General features: G+C 42.8%; 1 protein-coding gene and 1 pseudogene across 4 annotated transcripts in view; both read right to left on the reverse strand.

Moving 5' to 3' along the window:
* Positions 1–8,200: 8,200 nt before the first annotated feature.
* On the reverse strand, positions 8,201–10,814 carry LOC118857441 (annotated as a pseudogene).
* A 2,773-nt stretch (positions 10,815–13,587) lies between these two features.
* ST6GAL1 (ST6 beta-galactoside alpha-2,6-sialyltransferase 1) overlaps positions 13,588–23,791 on the reverse strand; it is a 119,447-nt gene continuing 109,243 nt past the window's right edge. For all 4 annotated transcript variants that reach the window (XM_036766493.1, XM_036766492.1, XM_036766494.1 and 1 more), the window contains 3 exons: positions 19,166–19,267; positions 18,143–18,317; positions 13,588–16,266 (listed from right to left, as the gene is read on the reverse strand). In XM_036766493.1, coding sequence (XP_036622388.1) covers positions 16,025–16,266; positions 18,143–18,317; positions 19,166–19,267 — 519 coding nt within the window. In that variant the 3' untranslated portion in view covers positions 13,588–16,024. The remainder of the gene's footprint in view (positions 16,267–18,142; positions 18,318–19,165; positions 19,268–23,791) is intronic.

Genomic DNA, 23,791 nt, shown 5'->3' on the forward strand with positions numbered 1-23,791 from the left:
ACTATGATGAAGCATGGGGGGAGCTGGCATAAATGTAGTGAGTCATGGCACTCATCGACCTCAGCAGGAGTCCCAGGGCTAGAGTTCTCCACCAAAAGGATTAAAATGCTAAAGGATGATCTCTGTTGGGAGAGTGGGGGGGGAGAGGGCAGGGGAGACATGGAGGTAGACTTGCTTTGCTTTGGTCCCAGAGGGTAGAAGTAGGGACAATGATAGAAATTGCAAAGAGGGATTTCGGCTTGACATCAGGGGAGAAAGGCTTCCTAGTAACTAGAGTTATCTAGAGTGGAATGGCTTGCCTTGGGAGGTAGGGAGTTTCCCTTCATTAGAGATCTTCAGTCAAAGCCTGGATGGATGGCGACCCATCAGACATGATGTAGAAGGCAGTTTTTGTCAGGGAAGCATTGGACCACTTAGCTCCCAGAGGTCTCTTCCAACTAAGATTTTCTGATTCTGTCATTCTACGATTCTGTTTCTGTAATATCGTCCATAGCAACAGGGCTTGCTTTTGACGGAGACACAACCAGCTGAGGATGGCAAGAGTAGACATGACAGATGCCTTCAATAAAGAGCTGCAGACCAAGAGAAGGACGCAGAACTACAGATGAATCATTGTGAAACCCAGAAACGTATCTTGCTGCCATCTTGGGAAGACGAGGAAAGCCTCAGGAGAGTAAGTTACCATGACTCAGAGTCAGTTACTAAGGAGGGAAAGCATTAGAAGGAATCACAAGGAAAACCACTTACCCAGGGCCATCACTGGTTGGGAGCCTGTGAGGCTGAAGCTAAAATGCCTCCTTCTTACAGTTGACCACGACCACATGCTGCATCTCAGTTCAGGCATGAGATACCCTTAACATGGTACCCAACCATGTAGCACGTGGCATCCCAGAAGGGGCAATCAGAGATAAAGCTATGGGAGTCCACATTGTGGATGTGTGGAAATATGTGTCTGTCTTAGAGGTGAAGATCGCAATCTCGTAGAATGAGGAAAACACTTGAAAGCAGGTCTCAATGCCCAGACATTTCTTGAACCACCAGACTGTGATGAGCATCGTCAAATTTATCTGGAATATCTATGCCATTATCATCCCTAGAGCTGTTTCCAAAGACAGAAAGTATACTCGCCGTTCTCCTAAAACCAAGGAGCTCCTCTTGCCAGATCGTGAGCTTCTTGGCATAGCTAGGGACCTGCTGCTGCTGCTGCTTGGGTTGTGTGGGCAAAGATAAGCCCTGGATCTGATCATCATCCACGGGCACCAGACCCCAGACCAAGAGCCCAAGCCTGAGCTGGAGCCCGAGTCAGAGCCATAGGCATAGCTGCAGCCACATCCTCAGGACCTAGCCAAGCACCTTGAACTGATTGGGACTGAAGATGTGATTGATTTCATTGAACTTCCAGGTGAGGAAACCCCTCTACCAAAGCAGATGGTCAATTTCTCTGAAACTTACACTTTTAAAGAGCTGCCTACAGTACTGCATGGTCAAGTGACTTCCCCAGGGTCACATACCCTGATTGTGTAACCATGTGTATCAGAGTTGGGACGTGAACCCAGGTCTCCTGGTTTAATTGCTGGCTCTCTATCCATTACTCACTTCTGCCTCTCTGCACATTGTAAATACTTAATAAGCTTTAATTGATTTGTTTCACAATTAGGACATTGTAGAGCATTTTCAGTTACCCCAAGAGTCTCTCTTTCACAAAGCCCATCTTGTTAACATCATTTTTCTCAAGGTTTTGCTGTACAGCTAACCAATAATGGAACAACACCACCTCTCTCAGGGGCAACTAGGTGGTGGAGTGGATAGAGCACCAGACCTGGTTTCACCAGCCTGCCGAAGGTGTCTAGGATGCAAAAGAATGTAAGATCCCATGTTCTAGAGGAAGGTTTTCAATATGGTAAATAGATTATCTATTGAATATCTATGGAGGAACATAGGCAAGAATCACATAAACCATAGACAGGTTAGAAGAACTAAAACCATATTGATTAGATAAAGGGTCCACCTATATTTCAAGGTAGTAAATTAATTATCTAGCCTTTCTTGAGCACTCACAATGTGCTAGACCTAGTTTGAAGTGCTGGAGATATAAAGGAAAAAATGAAACAATCTTTGCCCTCAAGGATCAATCAGTCAACAAACATTTATTATTCTCCTATAATGGAGAATATATAATGGGCCCTCTAATGGGCCAGGCAGTGAGTGGGGACACAAAAGACAAAATTGAATCATTCTCTGCCCTTATTAGGGACTGATTGGTATCTTCTACGTATCTGGAATGGCAAGGTATAAGAATATGCCCTGCCTAAATCTGCAAAAGAAGTCACAGAAAAGAGGGAAGCAATGGGTCTTGTGACAAGCTTGCAGAGGGGAGCTTTCTGTTGCTAACAGGGCAGGACCTCCGTGGTTCAAAAGGAAGAGGAGAAAGCATCCACAGGGGCTCTCAAATCTGACATGGAATTTATCAAGTGGTAGTTATACATTTGCTTCTAATCTGCAGAGAGAAGAGCTGCCTACGTAGACTAGAAGACGAAGGGTGACCTTGTGTCCTAACTAGGTGCTTAGAAGTGTTAGGAAGGATATAAGGAAGATGCACACAGGACTTCTCTTCCTTTCTCATCTCTTTTCTTGGAGCAGGAGAGAGGAAATAGATAGTTAACTGCAGGCAGTAGCTATGTCTTCTCTCTTTCCTTATAGCCCAGTAAGCAAAAGCTTGAGCTCTCCTTGGGGGAGCTTCAAAGTTTCTTCCTTCTTTTCCAGCACTGTAGTAACAGCATTATCCTATCCTCTCCTTTATCCCTCTCGCCCAGTCTCCTCACTCCTTATGATCTTGGGTCAAGGTATTCCCAGCAGGGCCCAAAAGACGAACTGACTTGTATTCTAATTCCAAAGCATCACGGGACCCTGGAGACAGTGCTGGACTGGGAATCAGGAGGGGCTCGGAGTCAAATCCCACCTCTGACACTGATTGTGTAAGATCTCTTAACCGTTGTGAGTGTTGCCTTGGCAATGCAACCTCTCTGATCCTCAGTTTCCTCATTTGGAAAAAGGGGATAATAATGGTTCATAGATTTTCTATGAAGCTCAAATGAGATATGTTTTCCCAGGTGAAGAGTGATTAGGTCTAACAATCCAGCTGTGATCACAGAAGCAGTTTCGTGTGGCGTACATGTTTCTGAATGAAAGCCTATCGTAGGGCATTGTGAGCTACCGATAGCACAAGGCTTCTTCCGTCATGGATATCTCTGACAGGTTTCTATAAATATGCAACAATTCTTCACTACAGCTATTACGAGTTCACTAGATTGCGAGTTCCTTGAGGGCAGGGCTTGTTTTCTGTCTCTTTTGCATACTCAACATTTAACACAGTGCCTTGGACTTGTTGGTCATTTTCAGTCATGTCTGACTCTTTGTGGCCCCATTTGGGGTTTTCTTGGCAGATACTGGAGTGTTTTGCCATTTCCTTCTCCAGCTCGTTTGACAGATGAGGAAACTCAGGCCAGCAGGGTGAAGTGATTTGCCAAGGATCACACAGCTGGTAAGTGTCTGAGGCCTAATTTGAACTCAGGTCTTCCTGACTCCAGGCCATGTGCTTTATCCACTGGGCCACCTAGCAGCCTTGCCTATTGTCGATTGACTGTTGTTTATTGACTGCTGACTATTGAGTTTCATCGATGGAGGAATGTGATCTTCGTTTATATGTTTATTATGATGTATTTTATTACTTATGCACTACCTTGCTATCTATAATAGTAATACCTTCTGCCTTATTATTACTTACATTGTTATATTTATGATCTAAAAGTGTCATTATGACAAATGTCTGATTGTAAAAATATCACGCAATGAATGGAGGCATTATCTAGTGAGGGGCTGGTTGTGTAGATGAAAAACACATTGGTTAAGGGCTCAAGAAGCAGAGTGCTAAGTAGTGGAACTATGTTTCCTATGCCCAGGATTACCCACAGGACCCTAAGAGAGGTAAATGTAATCATGTGATGGCGATCTCCCTCTGGGAATGTATAGGAGCAAGTTGGAGGGGATGAATCAAGTCCAGAGAGCAGAGGGGTGTCTCCCTCACCTCAGTGAGAGGTATGAGGCCCCAAGTGTAGCATTCTGGGAGGTTTATGGCCCACTTTTTCCATAGGCCCCACTATAATACACTATTCATGTAACATTTTTCTGGCATTAGAAGAGAACACACATTACTGGTGTTATACAATCAACAATACCAGAAAAGGATGGCTTTGAACAGGACCCTGCTTGCTGCCACAAAGACAACTTCAGGCAAACTCCCCCATGTAAATCCCAACCCCTGCAACAACAGTAACTGAAAATTCAGAACAAAAAACTTTAACAGGTGTTCAAAATGCATAGACACTGACATCCTACTATAACTCCTCCCTGGGAAGAGACTGGGCAAAACCACAAGCCCTGGGGAATTCCCTTAGCCACACGCAAGAGTTTCAGTCCCATCATTGATCTGTGGGCTCATCTGCAGCCGAGTTGTATGAGATTGTTTATAACCCTTCCTGGCTATGCCCAGAGCCCTGGAGTCTCTCTCTTACTAGGTGCCTATCAGCTAGCAGCTCAGAGTAGAAAACCACAAAAGGTTGTAACCCTGAAAATGCCAGAGTTCAGCAAACCTACTGAACTTTTTCTTGTATGGGCCCCTACAAAAGCATGGCTACATCAAAGATGCTGCATTGGTGTAATGTATGAAGGCAGTATGGTGTGTGGAGACAGAATCTGAAGTCAAGAAGCCCTAGATGCAAGTCCTATCTCAGACTCTTATAACTAGATGACCCTGGACATTACTTAACCTCTTATATTTCTGTTTCCTCATCTGTAAAATGAGAGAGTCAATGGCCCCTAAGGGCCCTTCCAATCCTACATCTATAAGCCTGCTCTCATAGCCTTGGCAAAGATTTTTAAAAAGATAGGAATAGTTAATGATGAAGGCTTTATGGGAAGATAGGCATACTCATACATTGTTAGTGGAGCTGTGAATTAGTTCAACCCTTTTGAAAAGCAATTTGAAGTTCTGCTTTAAAATACGACTAAAATTTCCATACCCTGCGATCCCACAGCTAGGTATATACCTCAAGTAGGTTAAAGACCTACTTGGTTAAAGTACGTTAAAGAAAAAAGGTCCCATTTTCACCAAAATATTCATAATAGCACTTTTATAGCACTAAACAAAGTCTGGTATAGGAATAGAATGGAATATTATGCTGTATAAAGAATTCAGAAAAGCATGGTAAAACATGAAATGAGGCGAAGTGAGCAGAATCAGGGTAACAGTGTATCCAATGATGACAAAGATTATGAGATAACAAAAAATGAAAGTGAACAAGTGTCACTTTCAGCTCTTTCTTGCCATTGGACTAGCACAATGGAAAGAACGCCAGCTCTAGAGGCCAAGGACCTGGGTTCATGTCCTAGCTCTGACACTTACTACATACCTCTGACCTGGAGCACATTTAACCTTCTTAGTTTCTTGATCTGGAAGATGGATTAGATGCCATCTGAGGTAGCTTCCAGAGTTATGACTGTGATTGCAACTAATTACACAATTCAGAAACTTTTAAAAAGTTATTAAGCACACTCCTCTTGTTTGGGGGGAAACAAACTTGTTTTTTGCTTTAGTTTTTGGTAGAGAGAAGGCTTTTTCCTCATTTTTTTTCTCCTCCATCCCCCACCAAGCTTAGCAGATGTCTGAGCAAATAAATTCAGTCATCTCTCCAGTTACCATAACAAACAGCAAATTTCTCAAAAGCTCGGTTTCAGGACCAAGTGAGCTCATTCCCTGGAGCCAGACTCCCAACAATCACTGGCAAAGGAGCAAAACCAAATAAGAAGGTGAGGTAGGCAGAGAGGGGTGGGGAAGGTGGATTAATCATAAGCTCTTAAAAGGTCAGAACTGGAAGGGAACGCCGCAGTGGATTGGGGAAAGAGAAGTAGTTAGAGACCGACTGGAGGCAGCTGACAATGGCCTCTTTGCATCTTGGGACATCTATGACCAGAACGAGGATATGGTCACTGAGGTCAAAATGGAGGCTGGCTGCCCACATTGCTCCCCAGCATTATAGAACTTCCTAGTCTGAATGGGCCTGAGAGGTTATAAAGCCATGGGGTCTTAGATGAACCTGGGCAGGACCTTAGAGGCTGCCTACTCCAACTCCTTCACTTTCCAGAGGAAGAAACAGATGCCTAGGGAGGTCAGATGACTTGCCTGGGGTCACATAGCATATGGAACATTGACCAGTTGTGACTCTAGAAAATTTCTGATAAAGCCTGTCCCTCTCCTCACCTCTTGGAAGTGGGGGGGTGAACTAGAGGGCACAAGGAAACACCAAATCTCAGATATGAGCAGTGGGTTGATGTATTTTTCTAGTTTTTACTTATTTGTTACCAGGTGGGGCTTCTATGGAGGTGGGGACAGTGTTGTTGGTGGGTAGAGAGAGACAGGAAAAAAAAGCATTAATAAAACATTTTTAAAATGCAAACAGGGGAAGTATGTTACTACCTTGTTAAATTGAATAGTTTACTTTTCATAGCTAATAGGTTCATATATAACCTTTTTTTACTCTTCTTGGAATAGTAAAATATTCATATTTTTATTGTTTAATTAAGGTTTTTAAAATCAATTCTTTTTTTATTAAGTTCATTTCAGAAAGGTTTTTAAAAAACACTAGACATCTGCTACCACCACTGTCCTCACCAGCTCTCAGTCTCAACAGACTCATTTTAAGGCTTTGTTTCCCAATATTATAGCAGAGGTAGAAACCTGGGGGCAGGGGGGGGGAAAGGGGACCCCCCCCACTTCTGCTAGCCACACCAGCACAATGGACAGGGGCCCCTGCCACCAAAGGCAATCTATGTGAATGCCTTATAAATTTCTGTAGATGTGCAGATCCGAGTTCACAGTTAATAAATTTTCCACAGCATGTACAATTCAAAGAGCAGGGTTTGTATCTACACGTGACTTCTATATCTGTGTACGTTGTCGAGAAGTTAGTACATGTGGTTTGAGAAGTGATACTTGCAGGTTTAACCTTTTGTGATATTTAAATTAATGGGCACAGGATATAAGTTTGTTATGTGGTCTATAAACAGGGGTAGATGGCCTCTGAGGTTCCTTCTGATTCTGGTTGATCTGGTTACTAAATTAGTACATGAGATTCATGAAATGCTATATATATGTATATATATATATATATATATATATATATATGGTTTATAGGGTATATGTAGCTTAGAAATGAATACTAAAAATGAGCATGAGAATAGAAAATGACATCTGGATACGTACCACAAATGAGCTTCAGAGGCCCTTCATGGGTCTGGTTCGGAAAGAAAAGCATTTGACATCTGTTTCTGCTTCCTTCCATGCTGGCATAAAGTTATCAAACTGTCCCATCTTCTATGAGGTTGCCACACTCTCTCATGCACACTGCCTTTCAGATTTCTCAGAAGGTGGATCAGTTTGACAATTGTATACTGCACTGTAAGTACATAGCTCCAGGAAGCTCAAAAATGATGAGGGTGGACTGAAGTTCCTTCCCACTTTTTCTTAGGGTTCTGTTTGTGTGAGCCCAACAACAAAACTGTTTTTGTTGAACGGCAAAGGAGTTCATGGGGCACATCCATGTTCCCCCAGGTATCTGCATGGGGCCTATGGCGGACCCTGTTCTTCTCCTAAGCCAGGACAGAGCACATCCCCGAAAGTGAGGATGTCTTTCAGTCTTGACCCAAATGCTTCAGGCAATAGCTGATCATCCCTGACTGAGATCAAGTCCTTGTCACCTGGAAAGCTATCCAGAAGGTGACATTCATCACATATGCAGTTAATAATTCAGGGGGTGGGGTTTAGAAATTGGGGGACATTTTTGACAAGACCATTGCATATCCTTTCAATCATTCCACATGCCAGTCAGTGTATAAAAGCTTACGAAATGGTCTGCAAATCAGTGCGAGGTACAATAAAGGCTTGTAAGTATGAAGGCAGATCTATGGATGTTCAGACCGACTCTCCCTCTGGCCACAGATCGAGCCATTGATTAGAGTGCCCAGGGTGGTTCTGATGTGGAGTATTGTTCTGAGCTGGTTGGGCCCTTGGTCCCAGCAGAGGCAGGCATGGCTGATACAGTTAGGGAGTAGGTTTTTTTCCTTGTGGTTTGCTCTTCCTTTCTCCTCAGTCTCCTTGGAAACCGCCCCAACCTCCAAGTTTCCTTGGCCTCTGCCACTGAAGTCCCCATGACCTCCTCTACTGCTTGCTTAGCCACTAAAGTCTCCACACTGCCACTATGACCACCATCACAACCTCCAAAATCATCAGGTTTGGCCCAGTCCAGAGTTACTTTATTTCCATCAATTTCCCTGTCTTCCATGGCCTCTTTCACAGCTTTAGCATCTTTGTCTAAGTTGAAGTCCACAAAACTGAACCCTTCCGATGACCCTGTCCCCCTGTCTATGACTTTCCTGGTACTAACAAAGGCACAAAATGAATCTCTCATTGTTTCTTCTGTCATGTCTTTGGACTGACCTTTGATGAACAAAGTTTTGCAATACTGGCTCCTTGCTACTACATTAATTGTCTTCTGACTGTTTAGCTTCAACCTGATCGCTCTGCCTTCAATTTCTATATTGCTACAAGAATCTAAAGCTTCTTTTGCATCTTCCACAGAGGAAAACTCAGTGAATGCATATGATTTAGGTCAGCCTTGGTTGTTTTGGGGCAAGCTGATCAATGCTGCCTTTTCAGACACTTCCTGGAGACTTTCTTCAATGGCACATAGGCAAGGTTATTTAGTACCGATGTCCTTTGAGTCTGCCAGCTGGCTGTTTTTCCCACTCCAGGAATTATTCTTTCCACCTCCTGAATTCTCTTGCCTTTGACTTTTTTCTCCTGTATAGTCCATAATGAGTGCCCAGCTATCAATTTCAGTTCCCTGTTTCAACTTCAAGGCCTTGTTCATCCTATTTTGGTCTTAAATTCAATGTAGGAAACTCATTTGGTTGTCTCATCTTGGTGCAGACCAGTCTAACCTTAGCAGCATCTTCAAACACTTCCTTGAGTGATTCCTGAATTACTTTACAAGGCAGATTCTTTTAAAAATATTTTTAATAAATTCATTATTTATTTTTAATATTCCTTTTTTTATTTTTTTAATTCTAAATTCTCTCCCTCCCTGCAGTCTCTCCCTCACCCACTGAGAAGACAAGCAATATGACATAAATTATACGTGTGAAATCTTTCAGAACATATTTCTATATTAGCCAGATTGTAAAAAAAAAAAGGAAGAAAAATAAAGAAAATGAAAAATTATACTTTAATCTGAAGTCAGAGATCATCAGTCCTCTCTCTGGAGGTTGATAGCATTTTTCATCATAAGAACTTAGGAATTATCTCACACCAGCATATTGCTGAGAATAGCTAAGTCTTTCACAGTTGATCATCATTACAATACTTCTGTACTGTGCACAATGTTCTTCTGGTTCAGCTCACTTCACTTTGCATCAGCCCATATAGGTCTTCCCAGGTTTTTCTGAAACCACCCTGCTCGTCATTTCTTATAGCACAATAGTAGTCCATCACAATCACATACCACAGCTTCTTCAGCCATTCCCCGATTGATAAGCATCCTCTCAATTTCCAGTTCTTTGCTACCACACAAAAAGCTGCTGTTAATATTTTTGTATATGTAGGTTACAAAGTAGATTCTTGATGAAGAGCATCCTTGTATCTCAATCTTTTCCAGTTTCATTTCAGAGCCAAGGACTTTGGAGCCAAAGTTCTAGAGCTTTTTCCATGTCTTCAGAGGATTCAGATTCCATATAACCAAACTTCCTGGCGATGCCAATGCAGACAACCACAACCACAAGGTTCTTTTCTGAAAAGAAGTTCATGATGCCAGTTTTTAGCTCAGAAATGGTTTTGTTGAAATTCAGGTTACCACTGAAGAGACTGACATTTGTACATGCTTCAGCTTCCAGTTTCTATTTCTTGTCCTCAGGGGCTTTCTATCTGCCCATTTCCTTTTTCCTCTTCCCTGCTGCTGCTTCTTTGATGGATGCTTCCTCTTCTTCCACATCTTCCTCTCCTTCTTCATCTTCATCTTCTTATTTCTCCTTCTCCTCAGATTCCTTGATTTTTCCAGCTTTCCCAGGAGCAGCTTACACAGAAGCAGCCTTCTCCTTTGGCAGGTATGGTATCCATAGCTCCCTGAGTCATTCTCATCTTCATCATTATCATCTTTCTCCTCATCCTAAGTGTCGTGTTTGACTGGGGCTGCTCCCATTTTATGGGTTTGAGTGGCTGAAATTATTCATTCTCCTCACCTCACTATCCACTTCTTCAGATTCACTATCCTCTTTGTTGGCATTCTTCCCACTTTTTGCCCCATAAGTCAGAGATGCTGCTGCTTTTGCTGGGCTGGCTCCCTTTTTCCTTTATGTGATGACAGCTTTGGCTGGGGTAGCCACTTTCTTGGCTGGTGCCATGGCTGCCTTCTTACCAGGAGTCACAGCTGCTTTCTTGGCAGTTGTGGTGGCAACAACAGTTCTTTTTTGATTGCTGGTACCTTCTTTGCTGGAGTAGCCACTGCCTTCTTGCCCTTCTTCTGAGGGACCATAGTCCCTTCTTCACTTCTTTCCTCTTCATCTTCTGACATGTGCTCACCCTCACTATCTTCTGTCTTCTTGGGGGGAAGAGCCATTTTCTTTGACTCATCTTGATTTTCAGTAATGTTCCCAAGCTTCACTATGGTGGCAACATATGATGAGGAAAGTGGAGAGTGCAGGTCCATTGGCAGAGGCCCAATCTTTGACACTGTTGATCACCATTTCCTCCTTGAGACTCTCTTCTCCTTAGTTTTTGGTACATCACTCTCTCCTAGATTTCCTCCTGCCTATCTGACTATTCCTCACACCCTCTAACCATAGATGTCCCTGAGGGTTCTGTCCTAGAGCTTCTTCTATTCTCCCTCAATACTATTTCACTTAGTGATCTCATCAGATTCTGTGGATTTAATTACCATTTCTATGCTAATGACTCTCAAATCTACCTTTCTTGGCCCAGTCTTTCTGCTGACCTCTGACAACTCTTTCCTGCTCTCTTTTGCTGGATCCTCAAATCTACCTTTCCTGCCTCAGTCTTTCTGCTGACCTCCAATATCACATCTCCAATTGCTTTTCAAACATCTCGAACTGAAAATTCAGTAGACATCTTAAACTCAAAAAGTCCAAAGCTGAACTCATTATCTTTTCCCCTAAACCATTCCCACTCCTGCTTTCCCTACAGAGGCAGGTTTACAACCTAGAAGTCATCTTGGCTTCCTCACCATTTCTCACTCCCCCATATCCAAGCTGTTGATTTCACCTTTGCAACGTCTCTTGGATCTTCTCTGGTCTTTTCTCCTTTAACACTGCCACCACTCTAGTACAGACCTCCATCACCATACACCTTAACTATTGTAACAGTGTGCTGGTGGGTCTGCCTACCTGGTATCTCTTCCCCACTCCAATCTATCCTCCATTCAGCCACTAAAGTGATTTTCCTAGAGTGCAGATCTGACCATCTCACTCTCCTATTCAATAAAATACAGAGGCTCCCTACTACCTCCAGGAGCAAATACAAAATGCTCTACTTGCCACTCAAAACCCTTCATTAACTCTTACCTTTCCAGTTTTCTTACTTCTCTTTGATCCAGTGACACTAGCCTCCTGACTGTTCCACAAACGAGACCTTCCCTCTCTCTGCTCTGAGCATTTTCTCTGGCTGTCCCCCATACCTGGAATGCTCTCTCTTCTCCATTCTGACTGCTGACCTCTCTGTCTTCCTTTAAGTCCCAACTAAAATCCCACCGTCTACAAGAAGCCTTCCCCCAACCTTTCTCAATTCCAGTACCTTCCTTCTGTTAATTATCTCCTATTTATCTTATTTTAGCTTGCTTTGTATATATTTGTTTGCAAGTTGGCTCCCCTATTAGATTGTGAGCTACTTGAGAACAGGAACTGTCTTTTGCTTCTTTTCGTAGCTAGCCCTAGCACTTAGCACAGTGTCTGGCACATAGTAGGTGCTTAATAAGTGTTTATTGATTGATTGTTATTTGTGTATATATTGAGAGAAATGATTATTTTCTCTTATATTAATAACCAATTGTTAAAAAAAATGATGATTTAGAAACCAGCCACTGGAGATTATTCAGCTAGTCTCTGAAGGACATTGCTTCTCAGTTTTGAGTGGGACTCCACCCAACTAGAAAACCTTACAAACAGAATCCAGTCTAGGTGAGTTCTTGGCCTTAGGAAATAAACCCTTGTCCTTGGAACCTTCCATTAGAAGTTAGGGTGAACCAGCTTATGAAGAGGAAAACCAACCAGAATGGTCAGGGTAGAGATGTATTCTTTTGTCCAGATTGCTGGAGGCAGCTGAGTCTCATGGATCAGGTCATATTCTCAACAAGAGAAACTAACTGAAAAATTTTTGCCCACCTCCTCATTACTATGTCCACCCCTTCACTGACTATTAACTAGAGTTGATTTCCTCTCTCTCTCTCTCTCTCTCTCTCTCACACACACACACACACACAGACATTCTCTCTCTCTCTCTCTATATATATATCTACATATGCATATATATTAACAAAATAATATCAAAATTATTCTTCTTGTATTGCTCTCCTACACTTCTTTTGTTTTCCTCTATTTTTTAAAAATGTTTTGTCTCCCCTGTTAGGATGTATCCTGAGGGCATAACCTCAGGATTTTTCTACATTTCTATCAATTTTTATATTTGTATTTGTATATTTTGTGTTTGTATCATTTTTATATTGATATTTTTATCCATTTTGTATTTGTGTTTGAACAATGCCTGGAACAGAGTATTTAATAAAGATGTCACTCATCCATTCATTTCTTCCTTCTCAAAGCCTTCTGCTCTTCAGAAGCCTTTCTTTCCTTCAGAGCTTACTTAGCTCAAGCATGACCTCCCAGTGGCTAGTGCTTTCCCCAAAATGATCTTGTATTTAGACATTTGTTTTACTTAGATTTTGTATAGACCTCTCTGTGTGTGCTTGTTGTCTCCTTCACAGAACAGAAGCTCCTTGAGGGCAGGATAGTTTCATTTTTGCCTCTGTAATCTCAGCACCTGGCACAGCCTCTGGCACATAGCAGATGCTTCATAAATGCTTTGTGATTGATTGTTTGGGCCTGGATTTCCTCATCTGCAAAATAAGGAGGTTGGCTAAATGGCCTCTAAGGTCAGTCATCCATCAATCAATTAACAAGGATTTATTGAGTGCCTGCTGTGTGCCAGAAACTGTGCAAAGTGCTGGAAGTACAAAAATGAAGCTAGTAAGGCTTCCAACTGCACTAAGACTTTTGGGACACCCCATAAAAGCTAAACAAATGCATAAATCCAAGAGTGTTTGTATTAAAGGGCTTTAAATGCCAGACCAGGGGCTTTGTATTTAACCTTAGGGTAATAGGTAGCAAACTGCAAAATGGAAGAAGTCCCCACAGCTGTAGATTAGATTCAAGTATCCTGGAAATATCAAAGTTTGGAAAAAAAGAAAGAAATCAACTTTTATAAAACAAAATTTATTAAAATTTGTACAATTTCTTTGGCTATTCCCAGTTAATTTCCACAGCTTTCTCAGGCCTTCTGGAACCCAGAAGTTTCCGAGTCTGCTATTGCAACTCTAAGTGAACCCTAGAAGCTTACATGATTAGTTGAAAGGATCAGACAGATATGCTGTGGGAAGACAGATTTCAACGTGGGAATTAAGACAAAAAACTACTCGAATACAAGACCTGCCCACAGCACCAAGTCATGGAAATCTTATAGTCATCATTAACTATCTCAGGAGACCAACACTGAAGTAATTATATTTCAATCTTATTTCACCTTATTTCTCCATATAGAGAATATAGATTTCAAAATATTACAGCCTCAAGAAGCTTCCTTAAATTAAGTGGAACATTTAGATAAAAGATTGGTTTCTGACCATCACGGTTACTATTCCCGGTATCCCCACTGAATACCTCGATGATCTCAGTTTGCTGCCTTTCGTATCTCAGAATCAAATATCAGAACAATTTTGCCAATGAGTCAGAGAACAGAGCAGGAAATTCCCAAGGTTCAGAGGAATCCTTTTTTTAAAAAAAGAAAATTTAAAAGCCCAGAAGGTGACACAGGTTCAACAGCAATATTATGTCTGAGCTGTAGGCATTAAAGGGATGGAAGACTAAGTCTTAGAATCAGAAGCTTAAGAGTTGGAAGAAATCTTAGAAACCAAATATAATGGCACCTCCACCACTGTCCCCAACTGAGGACTTTTTCAGGAGCTTTTGCCACCTGATCAAATTCCACTTGATCACCCTTCAATAAGTTTGCTTGTACTTAAATAATACAATGCCTTGCTTTGGCTGTCCTACGTATATATGCTCCCTATCTCATACTAGCTTGGGTAGCCATGTCCCCAACGCTTCTCTCCCAGACAGTGGAGCCTGGCATAGGGCTGGGCATACAGCGGGTGATCAGGAAAAACCAGCGGTGTCTTGGAAAACAAGCTGGATTGGAGTCAGTAGACAGGATGCAAACTGCAACTTTGCTATTTCCTGCCTCCATAAACTTGGAGAAATCATTTAATCTCCCTAGAGCTCAGCCAAAATCATCTTTAAGATGAGGGTTTGGACTAGATTAGGGGTTCTTTGCCTCTTCTGTGTCAGGGACCCCTTAGGAAGTCAGATGAAACTTGTGGACCCTTCTCAGAATAAGGTTTTATTGCCTACATTCATAATCAAAGGAAATGCATGATTTCAGGGAGAGATTAGTGAAAATAAAGATGCTACTTTTTTCTCATCCGAGGTCATGGACCTCTTGAAATGTATCCACGTATCCCTGGGAATCAGTAGACCTTGACTGGACAGTCACTAAGGTCCTTTCCATTCTATGTCCTATTCTCCTATGACTCCATGTCAACCAAACACTGCAAGTTTAAAAACACATATTGCTTTCCTCCAGTGGTAGACTTTAGAGAACACAGGCAATCAGCTGTACAGGAAAACAAACCATTAACAATACCCATTCACATTCAGAGAACATTTTACAGTTACTAAGCACTTTACAGACATTCTCTCATTGGAGCCCCACAACAACCCTGTGAGGTAGGTAGCTTTGTTATCCCCATTTTACAGATGAGGGAACTGAGGCTCAGAGCGATGATGAGATCTGCCCGACATCCCCCAACCAGAAAGAGGTGGAGCTGGGACCCCAGCCCAAGAGAGGAAGCATGCACAGAGAGCAATTGAGCGGCCCCAAAGGTGCTTTTTCTGTGCCAGACTAGCCCAGGCCTACTGGAGATCAGCCTCCAAAGCGAAAGGCTGCAGATCACCAAGAGGACTTGAGGACTGGGGCTGGGGACTGGGAAATGATATTGTTACTGGCTGACTTCCTGAAATGAAAACATTTTGAGACAAGGAAAAAAATGCTTTCTTGGCTTGATACTCCTTGATACTAGATACAGATCTAATAAAGGCCATCAGGACTGTGGTGACTGTTGTCAAGAAGAGAATGTGAATCTCTACACCATAATTCCTGCCCACGGACCGCACCACTGATAGAATGCAGCACCACGTGGGGTGGGGAGAGAACTGGGGATTCCTTCTAATTTCAGGGACCAAAGCTGACCAGGAAAGTGGGCCTTACAGAGAGCCCTGGGAAGGGCCTGTTGGAGAAGGAGCCCTTTGTGTATCTGAGTTTGACTCTCCAGTTCCCACGATCCCTCAGCTCTGCAGCCAGGGGCGGGATGTGCCTGTGTTCTCTGACCTCAGCCTGCTGTAGCGGACCAGTGAAACATAATGGAAGCAATCAAAATGAAGGAAATGGCTTCCCCAGCAGTGGAGTGGCAGAGCAGAACTTTCTGGGCAGGTCAACGTGCTTCGGAAAAGGCCTTTGGGGTCAGCAGGAAGAGAGGCAGGGAAGGGCAAAGCAGACCAGGAACCTGCCTAGCTGCTAGCAGCGGACATTCCGGAATCCAGACACTGTCACTTTCCCTTTCAGGTAAATGTCCTCGTCTGCCCCTTCGTTGAGGTGCTTCACCATGTTTTTCTCAAAGAGAAGAGGGTGGTAGGCACCCATAGTGCATGCGCTGTCAAAGAAGCGCTGGTAGTAGTAACAAATGTCTGTTTTGCGCTTTGAGGGCAAAAATTCATATACATCCACCTTGTCACAGAAGCTCATCATGATCACAATGCCTGAGACAGAGAGAGAGAGAGAGAGAGAGAGAGAGAGAGAGAGTGTGTGTTAAAAAGTTAATCCCCCGTCATAGAAAAACAATGTGTCATAGTAGAAAAAGCACTGAATTTTGAGACATAGGATCATAGGAGCCAGAGAGAAGGAACCTCCCAATCTATCTAATCCAATCCCTCTCATTTTACAGAGGAGGAAACAGGAGTAGAGTGGTGAAACCACTTGCCCAAAGCAACGCAACTAGGAAGTTTCTATGGCAGAATTCAAACCCAGACCTTCCATGTGCAGCATGCTAAACACTCTACCAGGCAGTGAAAGGAAGGGCAGAGATTGGGCAATACTTGGACTAGGGTGGCAGAATTAGGGGGCAGTTTTCTTTTTCAAGAGAGAAGAGCCCCAAGAGCATCTGAAAGCAGAAGGGAAGGAGGCAGTGAAGGGAATTCCTCAGTCTTGTCATCCCAAGGACCTAAGCCTAGGGACTCAGATCTTTTCTCCTGCCTCTACCAGGATGCCCAACGCAGGACCTGATACCTAGGGATTAATGGACCATTGCATTCCTACAATCTGAGGGTAAATTCCTAACTACTCCCAGCCCAAACTACCCCTGAGGACAGCCAGAAGTCCATGAACCAGAGCATTCAAGAAAAGCATGGGAGAAAACTACCATGAGCACCACCTCAACTTCTCTCAGAATTCTCTTAGGATCAAAGACGCTGCCTATGGGAAGTGATCCAGTTTTTAGGAGAGTCTGAGGCTTCAGAAAAAAAGAGGAGGATCATAAGGGCAAAGGGGAAGGCAGGGCAGATTTGGCTGCCAAGAGCAAATTCATGACTTTGGCTTTCACCCCCCCCCCAAACTCCCACCCCCGCCACCGCCATGACCATCCCTTTGTCCAAACCAGATTCATCTTGGTAGGCATTGCAGTATAGTGGGAAAAGCGCTGGGTTTAGAACCAGAGGACCTGGGTTTGAATCCTTCCCTTTGTGCCACATAAAAGGTCTCCTCATCTCCAGACCTCACTTTCTCTCTCTCTGCAAAATAGATGGTCTCTAAAGCCTCTTTCAGTTCCAGGTCTACGACCCTATGCCATCCCTCAAACTTCCATGGGCCTCAGTTTCCCTCTCTGTAAAACGAGGGGATTAGATTTAAGATTCTTTCCAGCATCTGCGACTATGACTGCAATTCCCAAGCTCACTTTGGGCTTTCCCATTCCTTCGACCTCTTCTTTCTGGGATGCCTGCTCCTCTGCCCTGCTGGTCAAAATTCTGCTCAGCCTCTAAAGGCCTCTCACCGGAGGGGAGCATCCATCCACCCTTCCCAGGGAGAGTTTCATTTCTGTCTTTTGTCCCCAGTACCAAGCACCTCTGATACACAATAGGGGCTCAGTAAATACCAGCCCAAATGGGTGCCTCTCTTAGGTGGTAGCCTGGAGAACTCGGAGGTTGTGAATTACCCAGGATTACAGTCATTATGTGCCAAAGGCAAGGCTTGAACCCGGGCCTTTCGGACTCCAAGGTAGGCACTCTATCCACTATGGCCCACTGACCATCCAATGTAGGGCATATCTTACACCAAACTGTAGACTAGTTATTAGATCCTTACTCATTGCTGGCCTCTGAGCACCACGGAGTAAGTTCTCTGAGGAGACTGTCATTCTTCTCTTTTTGTGTCCCCAGCACTAAGCATAATGCCTGGCCCATAGTAAAGGTTTAAGAAATGCTTGTTAATTGACTAATTGATCACATTTCCCTCTCTCTCATAGCACCTAGCATAGGATATTGGCCATATTAGCTGCTCAGTGAATATATGGAAACTGGACAAAGGGAAGGCTACCCAGAATCCAACAGTGCTGCAAACCATGCCCAACTGGAAATAACTCACCAAGCATCCCTGAGGATGGGGGATTTGGCTGAATGTCCTCTGGGGAATTCTCCTGGAGGATGTCCCAAAGCTCCCATGGCATCTTGGGGCTGAGGATATAAAAGGGCTGGTGGGGGTTCTCTTTGCGATATTGCTTGTAGTTTTGAAAGAAATTGTAGTCGGGTTTCTTGTACCACTGAAAAAGAGAATGTTGGTCTTGTATCTACACTTTACATTTCTTGTCTATACCTACGTGTGAGGGTGCTGTCTCCCCAATTAGAATGTTAGCTCCTTGAGGGCAGGCACTGTTGGCAATTTGTCTTTGTGTCCCTAGCACTTAGTACTGTACCTGGCCCTTAATAAAAGTATGTTAACAGAATCCTGGCTATTCCACATACTTCCTGTGTAACACTGGGCAAGTAACATCCTCTCCCAGGGCTTCAGTGTCTTCCTCTGTAAAATGGGAGGACTGGATTAAAAGGCCAGCTCCTAGGATCCTACGACTCTAAGTCACCTCATTTCCCTGGACTTCAGTTTCATCTGTTGGACCAGATGCCTCTGAGGTCCCATCCCCTTCTAGCTCCATTATTACGATCTTGGAATTTCTTTTGTTGTAGATGCCCTTCCAGACCTGGGGACAGACAAGATCTTTCTGCTAATGTAGCTATAATACTTTAGTGGTCACTGTAAACCACAATAGAATAACAGAGCTAAAGGACTGAATCAGGCAAATTTCCAGTGAGAGGGAACCCACAAAACTGCAAGAAAGTCACTCTATTTCTGGATAGCTCTCTCCCTCCAGCTTTCTCCCACTGCTCCTTGTTCAGTCCTCTGGGGCTGAGCAAAACAAGATTAATCCCTCTCCCTATCCTGTTGTAAGACAGCCCTGGTGGGGTCCTTGAAGATAGGTATCACATTTCCATTACATCCTCTCTGCTCTTCCCCAGGCTAACCAGCGCCAGTTCCTTCAGTCCATCTGAAGTCAGTGTACTCAGTAGTGTCCTCACCATTCTGATTATCCTCTGCTGGAGACCTCCCACTTACCTCTGGGATCTCAGAATGGTATGGAGAGGGGTCCCACACAATTAAGATTCCTTCTTTGTATAAACTGTCCTGAAGAAAGTTGTGCTTGGCTGAAGTTACCAACTGTGATGAGAGAGAGACAAGAGGAAATATAGCCATTAGGGTTGTGCCCATGTGGGTGATGCCACAGTACCTTTCTGAGTTCAAATCTGGACTCAGACATTTACTAGCTGTGTGACCCTGGATAAGTCACTCAACCCTGTTTGCCTTAGTTCCTTATTTGTAAAATGAGCTGGAGAAGGAAATGGCCAACCACTCCAGTATCTTTGCCAAGAAAACACCAAATGGGGTCACAAAGAGTTAGACACAACTAAACAACAAAACAACACGAGACATGAAAATCAGCACTTTGTGCCCAAGTAGTCTGGGGTGACATATGACCCTTCAAAACTTTAGAAAATATAGCATCTAGAGGAGGACAAACTAGAGTCTATGTCATATGAAGAGCAATTAAAAGACTCTGAAGTGGTTAGCCAGGAGAAGAGAAGACTGAGCAGGGCCATGATGGCTCCCTTGAAAGGTTGCCCTGTCAGAGAGCAGTGGAGGGGTCAAAGCAAAGAGGTCAATCCTGGCTTAATATTGGGGGAAATCCGTAATAATTAAGCTGTCTCAATTTGAGTGAGGCTGCCTTGAGAGGTGGTGGGTTCCTTAAGTTCCTTGGAGGCTGGATGATCATATATTTGGCATAACCACAACAATAATAATATTTTAGAATGCAAGCAGCACCTTTTCTTGTGGCAAAGAATTGGAAATTGAGGGGATGTCCATCAACTGGAGAATGGCTGAACAAGTTATGGTATATGATTGTGATGAAATACTATTGTGCTATAAGAAATGATGAGCAGGATGCTCTCAGAAAAACCTGAAAAGACTTACATGAACTGATGCAAAGTGAAATGTACTGTGTACAAAGTAACAGTGATATTGGGGGATGATCAGCTGTGAATGACTTAGCTATTCTCAGCAATACAACGATCCAAGACAACTCTGAAGGACTTATGGTGAAAAATTCTACCCATCCCCAGAGAAAGAACTGCTGGTGTCTGAATACAGATTGAAGCAGACTTTTAAAAACTTTCTTTGCTTTTCTTGAGTTGTTTTGGGGGGAGTTCAATGTGTTTTTTTTCCACAACATGACTACTATGGAAATATGTTTTGATGACTACACATGTATAACCTATATTGAATTGCGTACCTCCTCAATAGAAGGCAGGGTAGAGAGAGAGGAATAGAGAGAATTTGGAATGTAAAGTCTTAAGATGAATGTTAAAAATTGTTTTTACATGTAATTGGGGGAAAATAAAATACTAAACCAATTTAAAAAAAATGCATGCAGCATCTACTATCCATCCCACTCCCACCCTGGTTTAGGTTGGAGCCATCTTGGTCTATTTATGCCCTAGCTCAAAACAGGCTGGGTCTTACCTAAAATTGGAATTTCTTCTAGTGCCAAGCATAGTGTTATACATACTCTGTGGAACTGAACTGAATGAATATGATATCCCATCTCCCATCTCTCTGCCTTTGCAAGGCTGTCCCCAATACCCAGGATGCCTGACTCCCTCTTACCTTTGCCTCATAGAATCTTAGCTCAAATGGCTTCTTCTACATGAAGCCCTGCCCAATCTCCCTAGGTGCCAGTGTCCACCCTCCCTCAACTGCCCAATGTTCATTTGGTATGTATTCTATAGACAGTTTTACACACACACACACACACCATAATTATAACAGTCAAGCTTGGCCCTGATTTAACACATAAAAATAACGCACTTCTCTGTTCTTTGGTATGGAAGCAGGGAAGTATGGGTAATGAAATGTTACACAAACTGTCACATTCATCTTTTTTTTTTTCTTTTTTGCTACAAAAGATGGTTCACTGGGTGGGGCAAGGGGAAGGGATCTATTTGTAAATGATGGTGACAGCAAAATAAAAGATACCAATACAGATAAAAATAAGATCAAAGGATCCTAAATTCAGAGCTCAAAGGGACTTTAGAAGCCAGTGAGTTCAACCCCCTCATTTTACAGACAAGAAAACTGAGGCTCACAGAGGAGCAGTGACTTGCTCAAGGTGGCACAGCTCACACATGGCTGGGATAAGATTCATACCTAAGTCTTCATGACTCCAAGTCCAAATAAATTAGGAAACATGGGTTGATAAGAGCAGGTTCTAGTTCTCACAGTGGGCCTATGAATGAAACAAGGCAGCTGGGTGGCTCAGTGGATAGAGCGCTGAGCCTGAAGTCAGGAAGACTCATCTTCCTGAGTTCAAATCTGGCTGCAGACACTTACTAGCTGTAAGACCCTAGGCAAGTCACATTACCCTGTTTGCCTCAGTTTCCTCATCTGTCAAATGAGCTGGAGAAGGAATCGGCAAAGCACTCTAGAATCTCTGCCAAGAAAACCCCAAATAAGGTCACAGAGAGTCAGACACAACTGAACAACATAAATGAATGAATCACCAGTTATTAACACTCAAGAAATCACAGGTGTTAAATGCCACTGTCCCAGAAGCAGGCAGTAGCAAGAGGGTTAAAAGATCCCAGGCCATTAACTATTTAGATGCTTCTCCACATGGAGCAGGGGTTCTTAACCTGGGGTCCATGAGCTTTTTAAAAATTTCTGATAACTGTCTTTCAATATAACCTTAGCAATCCTGTGTATTTTATTTTAAGCCTTAAAAATGTTGGGATCCCTTGACTGCCAAAGAGTCAATGATACAAAGAAGGTTAAGGACCCACAGCACACAGTATGGCTTCTTCCCCCCACCCCCACCCCCCAAGCCACCTTGAGTAGTATGCATGACTGACTTACTCTACCCCTGGTCTTTAAAAATAACTGTTCATGGAAACAAAAAACAAAACAATGTGAGAGCAGGGTTAAGAGTTACTTGGTTGGACAGAACAAATTGGAGTGGTTTTCCTTTGGTGTTTATTTGTATTCTTTTAAAAATAGGCAGTGTTGTCACTTTACTGAAAGACGGGAGGGGGAAAACACAAGAGAAGTACATGCTAAATGCTTTTCATCATGTGTAGAGAGAATAAAAACAGCTCTGGCTCCAACAAGGCGACCAACACATGCCACTTCCTCTTAATAACACATGCCACTTCCTCTTAATAACCTTGTTTTCTCATTCCAGGGTTGGGCTGAATGGTTTCACAGAATCAGAGACGCAGGTCAAAAAGATCGCCACCATGTGGTCCACCCAAAAGGCCTCCTGCCCACTACCACACCTGCTTCACTAGTCATCCAAACTTTGCTTGTTGTGTTCCAAGGAGGGTGAACACACCACCTCCCCAAAGCACCCAGTCCCTTCTTTTATTTCTATTCTTCAGCTTGAAGCATATTTTTGTCTATTAGCTTAAATGATCATTTTTTTCATTTTTATAGAGTTAAAGAATATATATTAAAATTATATATAGAATTATAATATATTATATATTTTTATAGTTTAAATCATATTTTTTAGTCTGAATTTAGTGACCATCAAAGTATATAACACAGAACCAAAAATGAGAATTCTGTGACAAAATGCTGATCTCTCTTACATACAGCTTGCTTTTTTTTAAAAGCATTTAATAAATTCCCCATGTTCTATTCAAGGCTGCCTAGCTTGCTTGAGTTTCCCTCTGAAATTCCTTCTTGTTGGTCCATTTTTAGCAATGTTTCTCCTACTCGCTTTGGTTACTTTTCTTCTGGCAGAACATTTTTAGGCACCTCAGGCTCAGGTGCACAAGGCCTTCCTCATTCCTCTGCCAAACAAGTTTTGTTTCATTTCAGAGGAAAGGGAGCCTTCTTTTGCCATACATTTTAATATGGGGTTGGTTTTGTCATATTCTTTCTCCTTTAGAAAAAACTCTTTGGGATCATAGCTATTTTCTGTCTAATTTAATGGTGTTTTTGTATCTCTGAGGCCTGAACTGATCTCAAAGACAGAGAGAAGCTGCATGTATAGGAGCGCAGCACCACAGAGTCACAGATTGAGAGCCAGAAGGGATCTTAGAGGCCAGGGAGCCCTCCTCTCCCATTTTACAGATGCATGGGATCTTTGCCTTCCTCTATGCATCACATGAAAGCAAAAGTAAAGATTATTATCAAATGGAATCTATTCTGATACTGAAAAGACTGTGGTGGGGTAGGAACCAAGCTGGAGTAAACAAAAAGATGAGTCAAAGGAAGTTGAACTCTGGGTAATGGAAAAAAGCTAGTTTGGGTCTCAAGGAAAAGGCACCAGAACATTACTGTTTTCCTTCCCCCTCTTCCCATTGTAAAGAAGTGGGGGACCATCAGAACAAAATACTGTGTCAAGCAAGGCTTCTGAATAGGATGTTTTTGCCTAATGGGAAGGATTCAATCTGGAGGGGGCTGAGAAGGGACTGTGATACATTTTAAAAGGCATCAGTAAAATATATCTTTAAAAGATATGTAATATAATTTTAAAAGGTAAATGCAATATAAAATAAAAAATGTTATCATAAAGCTGAAATGAAATGATGGATGTGCGAATACTTGGGAAACTCCTATACCAAACTGAGAATATTATTCAAAGTAAAAAGAATGTCCCCTCCTTGTTGTGGTTCAATCCTT

The sequence above is a fragment of the Trichosurus vulpecula genome, chromosome 7, assembly GCF_011100635.1.
Source record: "Trichosurus vulpecula isolate mTriVul1 chromosome 7, mTriVul1.pri, whole genome shotgun sequence".
Taxonomy (NCBI): Eukaryota; Metazoa; Chordata; class Mammalia; order Diprotodontia; family Phalangeridae; genus Trichosurus; species Trichosurus vulpecula.